This window comes from Lissotriton vulgaris, chromosome 11, assembly GCF_964263255.1.
Source record: "Lissotriton vulgaris chromosome 11, aLisVul1.2, whole genome shotgun sequence".
Taxonomy (NCBI): Eukaryota; Metazoa; Chordata; class Amphibia; order Caudata; family Salamandridae; genus Lissotriton; species Lissotriton vulgaris.
The window spans coordinates 1,074,104,060-1,074,114,414 of record NC_141699.1 but is presented as its reverse complement, the minus strand read 5'-3'; the positions used below and the strand labels follow the sequence as shown (position 1 = coordinate 1,074,114,414).

General features: G+C 42.1%; 1 protein-coding gene across 1 annotated transcript in view; it reads left to right on the top strand.

Annotated features, from left to right (window-relative positions):
* The first annotated feature begins 5,326 nt into the window (after nucleotides 1-5,326).
* LOC147684133 (cytochrome P450 2J4-like) overlaps nucleotides 5,327-10,355 on the top strand; it is a 79,086-nt gene continuing 74,057 nt past the window's right edge. The window contains exon 1 of the mRNA XM_086944522.1: nucleotides 5,327-5,988. Within this exon, the coding sequence (XP_086800648.1) occupies nucleotides 5,818-5,988 (171 nt within the window). The 5' untranslated portion in view covers nucleotides 5,327-5,817. The remainder of the gene's footprint in view (nucleotides 5,989-10,355) is intronic.

Sequence of the window (10,355 nt, the reverse complement as noted above, 5' to 3'; positions counted from 1 at the left end):
TTCTATGTCTATTAATACAAACCACTGCCTTAATGTTGCGACAGCCAATGAAATGCACTGTTTTCCCTGCACTTGCCCTTTAAATACTGCCCACTTCTCTCATTGCCTCATGTGACCAAGGCCTCTTGGCAGGCCGAAACGTTATGCTGACGAAGTGTGCCAAATAAAAAACTACCTGCTTCCTGGGTCTTCTGTTCCTTCTTCCTTGTTGCGTTTCCTGATTTGAGGGTGTGCTGTCGATTGGAACTAACAGGTATATATATATATGTGACCAAGAGCCCGTGAGCTCGAAACGCGTCTTGTTTATGCCCTGAAATAAACAACTTTTCCAGTACCTGGTGATGTGGCTCGTCATCCTTTTCCTGATTCGAAAGGAATCCGTGGATAGATATATATATATATATATATATATATATATATATATATATATATATATATATATATACTAGCAGCCCGTCCCGACGTTGTCCGGGGGAGAAAAGTAATGTGTGAAAAAATATTATGAAGCTTTTAATATTTCTCGGTACTGCCCCCTGTTGAATGTGCCTATTTATTTTCCCTGTCTGCCCCCTGTGCAGGCCCTTGCAGATGTAAATGTGCCTTGTTGTATGTGCCTTTGTATTTTCCCTGGATGCCCCCTGTTGAATGTGCCTATTTATTTTCCCTGTCTGCCCCCTGTGCAGGCCCTTGCAAATGTAACTGTTGGTTGGTTGCCCCCTGTTCAATGTGCTTTTTTTTTTCCTGGCTGCCCTCTGTGCAGGCCCTTGCAACAGCTTTATACGGCCTCGTTGTGGAATGTAAAAGAGGCTTGTGGAATTGAGCGTTTGGATGTTCCCCTGGCCTCTGAGTTTTTTTTGTGTTAAAGTAGTGCTGATTTATTTATTATCGCGTTCGTGGCCCTGCCAGCAATGTTTACAGGGAGTGTTCTGAGTATGTTTTTTTAGCTTCCCCCTTGCAAGAACGTTAGACGGTAGTAAAGCGTCGTGAATTAACGTGCAATGAGACTTGTTCTTTTCCTGAATATTTCCCTGGCCGCCCCCTGTGAAGCACCTTCCATCAACAGTGCGCGAGTCCGGTAATGGCTTTTAATGAGCGTAGATTATGCCTCGTTGTAGAATGTGAAAGCAAAGCTGCCAAGGTTTCAGATTGCCATGTGTGACATTTTCATAATTTCAGTGTAATTATGAGTGACATTTCAACGACTATGACACTTTCTTGCGGACAAAATTAAGCAATGAAGACGATCAACACATGTAAATATCAGAAATAACACCACAAAGAGTGTTCCAATCAAAACATGTCAGTCTTTTGAATAAACTACTACGGCAACTATATCTCACAATGCAAGCTTTCCTCTGTGTGTGACCACGACGCTCTCGCTCTATCTATTCCTCTCCTCTGTCTCTTTTTATCCCTCTCCTCTCTCACACGCTCTCTATCCCTCTCCTGCCTTTATCCCTCCCCCTCGCTCTCTCCCTTTCTTTATTCCTCTCCCCTCTCTTTATCCTGCTCCTCTCTTTGTATCCCTCTCCCCTCCCTCACACACTGTCTGTCTCTTTTTATCCCTCTCCTCTCTCATGCGCTCACTCTCTAGACATTTCCTGTGTTTATTCCCCTCCCCCCTTGCATGTTCTCGCTCTCTATCCCTCTCCTGCCTTTATCCCTCCCCCTCTCTCTCTCCCTCTCTTTATTGCTTTCTTTATTCCTCTCCTCTCTCTTTATCCTGCTCCTCTCTTTTTATCCCTCTCCCCTCTCCCACACACTGTCTGTCTCTTTTTATCCCTCTCCTGTCTCACGCGCTCACTCTCTAGACCTCTCCTGTGTTTATTCCCCTCCCCCCTTGCATGTTCTCTCTCTCTATCCCTCTCCTCTCTATCCTTTCATCCCTCTCCTATCCTTTCATCCCTCTCCTGTCTGTCTCTTTTTATCCCTCTCCTCTCTCATGCGCTCACTCTCTAGCCCGCTCCTCTCTGTCATTATCCCTCTCCCCCTCTCTCACCAGGTTGCACTGTTTGCTTTGATCGGAAAACGTTAATTTTGAGGCATTTTACTCGATAGAGGCCGCCTTGCAAATACAGATGAAGCACCATTTTCACACAGTTGTGAAAAATGTCACCTTGCCTTTAAATATCCGTCATGAAAAATGAAAACATTTTTGGCAAACAGCTACGCACCTGCATTCACTCAGCCTTAGCAGTGTAAGTTGCTGTTCCAAAAATCCCAAACAACGCTCTGTACTACCCGCTTCTCTTGGGCCTACCTTCCTTCCACAGAGCAAGGCACCTGCTCCGGTCTGTTTTTCACTGGTCACAACTTACTGCGCACTTTTAATTGTTGCGCATGACTGACATTAGTGGTCCTGCTCTTTGATTCTCTGAGGGTGTTGTCTCGACACTTATACTCCATTTTTTTAAAGGCTCGAGTCTCTGTATACCAAGACAGAAAAGGGGCCCATTCGTACTGCAGAGACCTGTCCAGCTGCGATGAGCAGCAGCCTCACTTTGCCTGTACCTTCCGTCAGACACAGGCTCCAGCACGATCCCTCGACCGGCCCCGGGTCGGAAATAATTATTTACTGGCAGGGGAGATATTTTAGCCCCACTGCAACAGACTGAAGGTGCGATCTGTAGTGCTGCCAGCCAGCCGAGCACCATGATTCCGGTGCACCTGCCGCCCGCAAACCAGTGAGCTGTGCAGCCAGCCTCTACCTCTCAGTTGGGACGGACCCCGGGCCCCCTGCGCCAACAGCCATGATTGTGCACATATTGAAAAAAACGATGTTTATGCTCATCAAGCAAAACAATGTTTATGCTCCAGAAGGCTACATGTATAAAACGGTGTGGGAAGGTTTTGTGCTGCGATTGGATGGCTGTTTGGTGGAAGGGGCGGGCAAGAGTGTTACACGATTGGATGTTACTGTTCCTTTTCTGGTCGAAGCCGCGCCCCTTTGTTTATCTTGGCTCGGAACCCTTACGGAGGCAGTGATTACCGAATTTGCCGACCTCTTTTAGTGCACATTTGTGGAAAACTAAGTTTATGCTCCTGAAGGAAAACGATGTTTATGCTCTCAAGGCTATGTGCATAAAACGGTGTTTATCGCTCCTGAAGTGGACGTGCATGCAGAAGTAGCTGTGTTGTGTGTGTGCTTGTGTGTGGTTGCAGTGGTGAAGTTGCTGTGTTGTGTGTGTGCTTGTGTGTGGTTGCAGAATCTGTTGCTTTGTGTGTGCTTGAGTGCTGGAAACTGAGCGAATGGGACATGCCCCTCTGCCAATGTTACCGCCCACATTGAGAACAACGCCCACAAGGAACTACTTTCTCCGGAATGTTGTTTGCCCTTCGTAATGTATATGTTGTACAAATGTATAGCCTATGTCCTTCTGCTGCAACTGCCCTTTCCAACGCTGTATTGGGTGTTATGATTGATGGTGTACTTCTGGAGTTTACCCGCCTCAAAGGTTCCCAGTTCTCGCTTTATAATAGTAGTATAGATATATAGATAGATAGATAGATAGATAGATAGATAGATAGATAGATAGATAGATAGATATATATATATATAGATATATATATATAACGTTTGATGAATGTTCTTAATGCACTCTTAAAAGTGTCTCTGATAGTTTGTTCCTCATGCGCTCTGATCAATGACTCTTTGGTTCTTGTTCTTTAGAGTCTTACACTGAATTCCTTGAGCCCTATTTGAAGGCCTAACCAAAGTCTCTCTTACTAGTCTAAAATGTGCAATTGCAATTCAATGCCAAAAATGTAATCAAAAATAAAGTTTAACGTGACTTACTCTTGAAATAACTCCTTCAAGAGTTTCCAATACTTGTTCCTCTTGCTGTACTCTTAAGACAAGTAAATGCTGTACTCACCGATGGAAGTCTTCTATCGGTATTAATAAATATTTGCCACCTTGTTCTCTTTCTTTTTCTTGTGTGCGCGGGTTCACCGGAAGAAGATTGTTGAGAAGAATCCAGCTTTCTAGAAAGAAAGGCAATCCGGAGTTTTTCAGATCTCCACTGGAAGGCGCCAGAGGACAACAGATCGCACCAAGAGAAGGCAGAAAACGAGCGAGAAGATGCTGAGGCCTCGGAAGTGGAGGATCAGGTAAGTCGGAAGTGGAGGATCAGGTACGTTCTGGATCTGTTGATTGAAGACGAGACCAAGCGCGTCTATGGAGGTGCGAGCGACTTAAATAGCTGTAGCGCTCGTGTTCATTTCCATAGAAGCGTGCAACACGTTTGGACAGCACGTGTAAGGGCTTCTAATCACCTGCTGGGATCAATGCTTGCAAGCATTTTTAATTTGTGAGTTCACACGTTGCTCTTGTATTGAGTCCTCATGATAACACCAGGGGGCAGATTTTCAAGCCCCCTGCGCCACTTTTGGGAAAAATAACGCAAAAGTGACGCAAGGGTCTTGTAAATCTGCCCCCACGTGTTTTGCCAAGCACGTGAAATGAATCATATTTAACATTTATATCTCCTCACAATATTACATCATGTATTGGAAATACATCATAATGAACACTTTAATTACTCATAAATCAAGCAATGGGGGGTCAGGAACAGAAGGAAGTTAACCAGCTATGTGACTAAAACCTGTTAAGAAGGTTTAACATGAATATGAGCTTTGGGGGTCGTGACAAACCTGGTGTCCGAATTGTACAGCAATTGCACATATCAAATAAACGAAACGAGTTACGATCCCACGATAGCGACAAACAGCAAATCATCCAACCAGCGTGTCATGTACAGAGTAACTGGAGAACATTGGGCCCAATACACAGAACTAATTTAAGACAAAATCCTAAACTTACTACTTTTGGTATTCACAGAAGTTAGGATTTTGTCTTAGACTTAAGACAGACTTAAGTTAGGATTTTGTCTTAAATCTGTCTTAAATTTGTCTTAAGACAAAATCCTAACTTCTGTGAATACCAAAAGTAGTAAGTTTAGGATTTTGTCTTAAGTTAGTTCTGTGAATCGGGCCCATTCACATTATCTAATAAACATGGCTGTGGTCACCTTTTACTAAAATACCCACTGTACTTATTCCTTATTTGCACCAAGTTTAATGTAATTGGCCCATAACTATCTAAATGAGTCTTCAGGACCTGTAGCACAGATTCCAGCACTGGACAGGAGCCCAGGATTAGAGCTGTGTTTATTGGCAGTATATTTGTTTGCACTTAAAGGTCCAACAAAGCCAATCACAAGCAGTGAGGAAAGAGCAAATGTTCCAACTTACATTTGATAAGCATGTTTGTCACACAAACAAACCCTCAGATATTACAGACCGAGGATATACGCCTCCTCAGGAGTATTTAGACAAAGTATAAAAGGGGAGAGAACGTGAGAAATAATTAGTTAGGCAAGGGAGCCTTTATTGAACTGGAAAGGGACAGAGGTGCACGGGCTAAGCGTATATACAAGATAGACATTGACATAAAGGAGAAAAGGAAGCAAATGGATGAGGAACTGAAAGCAGCCAAAGGAAGGTGAAATTGAGTAAAAGAAAACGTCAGCAGAAAAGGCAAGGAAGGAGAGCAGACAATCACGGTAGAGAAAGACATGCAGTAGAATCAGAGTACAGAGGGAGACAGAGTAAAACAGAAAGAGACAGAGAGTGAAAGAGATTACGAGAAAAAGACAGGACAGCTAGAGCAACAAGAGACAGCTAGAGCACAGATTCAGGATTCATAAATAGTCACAAATCTTACTAAGACAATAGGAAAGAATAGCAAGTAGAAGAATTGAACAGTAAAAGTCCATTGTTTAGGAGAACAGCTCGAAGCAGAGACAGGCGTCCACCATGCCGCTAATCACTGAGCTGTTCATTGCTCTGTTTTTTACTCTCTTCATTGCAAATTACTTCAAGCTTCAGTGGTTGAGGAGAAGATACCCTCCTGGACCAGCTCCCCTCCCCATCATTGGCAACCTGTGGACCCTGAACTTTATGCTTCATCATGATACCCTCATGCAGGTACTGTAGACCTGGCTAGAAGGTTGTTGCTACTTCTGTTGAGTGTGTAAATGTTTCCCAGCTGCGTGTGTAGTTTATAGTGCTCTTTACACAGACACACACCCTGATATTTGGGGCTAAGAAAAAAGTTGAAGGTGGGTCACTGATCAAAGATTGCTTGTTTTTGTTGTTCTAGCACAGTGGTTCAGGCTAGAGTTTGTCTTTGACCACACACACACACGCACACATACATACATATATACATACATACATATACACGAAAACAAACATGCACATATATGTGTATAAATGTATGCAAACACACAAACACAAATCAATTACCTATTAATTGTAATGCTTCTTCTACCACTCTTCCGTCCACCATGATAATGTTGCTCAATTATAATGATACTTGTAATGCTGCATGTTTTCCCAAGGGTGCATTTTTAGGTCTTCTGTGTACTAAGGTGAATCTTTTCCCAAACTAGTCTATGACCAGTTTTACTACGATGCATGTCACCTCAATCAAACTCCTAAAGGTGGCTTTTCATAGTCGTGTTTTCAAGATGACCAATGATTTTGATAGCTTGCCAATGACCTGTGCCACGTAATTTTGCTCCCTGTTTTACTTAAAAATAAACTAACATTGTTTTTTTTTCATTTTGTCTTAAAACTTAATAAAATCTTTCTGAACACAAAAAATAAACTAACATATTACACGTGCCAGAGGAGTTGCCCATTCGCTGGTTTCACTTGGCTTTTCTGTAGTAAGTGAATTCTCAGTCTAGTGAGTAAGTTTATAGTTCTTCCGGGTATGTGCTAATCAGGTGCAAAGGTTCAGTTTTTAGCACACCAAGCATAAACTTTTCCTAAACTGAGTTTCACTCACTTTTACTGCAAAGTTATCTCAGTCAAACTTTCATGGATGGCTTTTGACAGGCTCTGTCCAAGAAAACCGAAGATCTTGGTTGCTTGCCAGTGCTCTCTGATGCTGAGAGTTGTTCCCCCTTGTAGCTCAAAAATGTGTCAGTTAATTTTCAGAGTATGAGGATGGCTCATCCTGCCTTCACTGAGGTGCGAACGATCAGCCAGGGGTTTCTTCAGAGATTCATTAGTATATTGTGTCCTATTGATGTTGGTTCAAACAAGCAGCCTCTATTCCAGAAACTATGTTTATCCACTTTATATGTCCCTGCTCGCTTGTCCCTGTTACTTGGACTTTTTCTAAATCAACACTGTTGGTGCCAGAGTTGGTGGCACAGATTAAAAGGTTTGAATGCTCAGGAAGGAGATTTCCCCTCAAGCTACAGAAAGTGCAATGACCTAGTTTACAAACACAGCCCAGAGAGCAGGCATTATCAAACCAGCTTCCACGCTGCCACAGTTCAGCACACATTGCTATGCCTGTTTCTATGTTGACTATTAAATGACCATGGTGGGGTCCACATTGGACCTGTAAAGCACAACATTGCCACGCGCCACAGAGAAGTGCAGTGCAAGCTTTCCTCACACATAGGACAGGTAAAGCACAGGCTGGAGAAATGCAAGATTCCCTCACAAGCAAAGCAGGAACAGCACAGACAGCAGCATGGCAACCTTCCCTCATACACAGGCATCGCACAGGTGTCAGCAGTCCAAGTGTTACAGAAAAAGGTGCTGCTGATGAAAGGAGCAATGCAGATATCCATCAAACACCCAGAATAATCACATCAATGCAAGATTCAATCACAGATGACAGGGGTGGCATAGGCAACACATTTATAATATGAGCATCACACAGGTACTCTGCTTATACTGTATAGTATTAGTAAACAAAACAGACACACACACTAGCATTACCTGGCCATTAAGACATGGATTAATTAAGTTTATCTGTAAGTAAATAGGCAATCCGGTATTCTCCCCACTCCGCAGCAGTAATCACATCTAAGTTGGAGGTTCACACACAGGTTTCACTGAACTGCAGGCAAGACCACAATTCCTGCTAGATGGTCACAACCAAATAAATTTGTTGCAACCTCAGCACTTATTCACCACCTGCACTGATGAAACCTGCGAAACTTTAGTGAACTAACTGCACTGCCTGTGGAGATGACAAAATCCACTATAGCCTCTTAGGTGCTGCGCCTATTCCAACGGCCGACGGCACCACTACCTCAGGAGTGCTGCCGTCGGCTTTTGGACGTTCGAACCTCACCTGCGCAATGGAACGTTCAGCACTGGAGCTGGACGTTCCATAGCTGCTAAGAGGTTAGTAGCCCTGAAAACAGTGAGGGAAAACGTTGATGGAGGCCAGGCTGCCTATTACACCTGGCGCCAGCTTTTTTGGTTAATTCCTTACTCAAGGAAGTAAACTTCTTACAAAGAAACCACAATGTCTTAAAATTCTATGTTAACTTTTATCCATCAGCGCTCCACCTTCTCCAACACCTCAACCCCAAGAGTGACAGAAACTGGGATTCTATGTCAGGGCAGGAGGCGAGGATTATGCTGTATTCTCTCTCCACTTTATTAACAATAACCATCAGTGAAAAGCACCAAAAAAAACGTAATTTCTCAAAAACCTTCGGAAAAAAGTCAACATTCCATAAAAAGGAAACAATGTTGAATCAAATGAGGGCAGGACCCCTTGATAATCCCAAGTTGCTGTTACCGCCCACTCTTTCTTCGCTGCTCTGCAGCTGAGTAAAGTGCCTCCATCCTTTGGTGGTGATTACGCTAAATTATACTCCTTGTCTTCCCTACTAAATTCAAATCAGATGGTCTATTTATAGCCGCTTAAAGTGTTTTAGGGGAGCAAAACAATGTAAGGTTATACTTTCAATTTAGTCATGCTTTTAAGGACCACAGGCTCCAACTTTCAGTTTTGTGGATTTATTATAAGGCCAAAAATAATTGAATATAAACACACCTCAATATCAGAGTGCACAAATATATAAAAATCAATACAGAGCCGCATCTACGAAAATAATTAATTCGGCACAAAGGGCATAATATGATGAACTCCAAATTCAAAATGCAACAAAGAATAGAAGTCCTATTCTCTTTTCATTAGAGAAGAAAAGAAAAGTATCTTTCCCTACACTGCTCTATCCAAAAGGTGTCAGCAGGTGTTGACTTCCTAAGAAGTAATCACGTCAAAAGGGTCTGATAGTTTAAAGCTATAGAGCTCACTCTAAGATGCTCCTCCTCCGAAAATAAGTAGAAGTCTCTTTAATCTGTCCCTGCGCATCATAAAAAAGGCAATGTTCAACCCACAATACGTCATAAGATAAAGTTTTCCATTTGCAACATTTTCAGTAAGATTCCACAGAAGGTCTAATTAAATTTGTTCAATGTTCAGTGGCCTTGGTTCTCAGATAGGCCAGGCACGAAAGGCGCCCTCCGTCTTTCGCCTTCCAGCCTTCTTCAAAGACGGGTATCTCCTTAAATCTAAGAATAACAAGGTCAAATTCCTGCACCTGCAGAAGGATGAGAACATACTGTCTTTGAACACAAAAAGGATTCATTTAATTATAGGTTGTTCAAGGAAAGCTTTATTCGGCTGCTTTTTTAAAACCGGCTTAAAAGCACATAAATATAAAAATACATCTTCATTCATAATATATACACAATAATATAACAATAAAAAAGCTCAATTGATATAATACAAGATACTCCAACTACAGCTCAGTAATTGTACAACATTTCCTATATTGAAGGACTTTCTTTAAAAACATAGCTATTCTCTCTACGCTACATGCTCATTTTCAAGCAGCTGGAGTAAGTACATAGCGGGGCAACACTGTCTGAGCCCCTGGTTTAAAAAAAAAAAAAATCCAAACTTTCCTTGGCTCAGCATAAATGTACAAAACAGAACTAAGTGGATGGTGGATTGCTCTGAGGTATTATCACAAGGACAGGGTAACAGATCATGGAACTAATCGTTCATTTTCGGTATAGACACTAATCTGTGTAAAAATCCCAGTCTGAACCTGGTTAAAAGAAACCTATTGAACGTCCCGGGTACAAAAGATAGGTAGGGCTCCATCCCCAAAGTTATTCCTATCGATTGATGTTGCCTTTAGAAATTTCTTCTGGCATTCTGATCGAATCCAATCGATGGAGGCCCTCTTTACTCAGTCAGTCAGTCAAATTAACTTTATTCGATTCAGTTAAAATCATACAAAGGACATAAAAACAAGATTATTTACAATTAAAAAGTTATTAAACAGTTTCTTTGCAATCGAATTAATTTGACATGATAGTTAAAAAAGAATTAAAAATTATGCATACTGGTTTGACTAGTTCATACATTTTCTTGTTCTGGACGCTGCCACTAGGAAATTTGCCATGGCAAATGTGATGCGTATGTTTCCCAGGGATTTTAAATAAAGCATGGCTGGTCT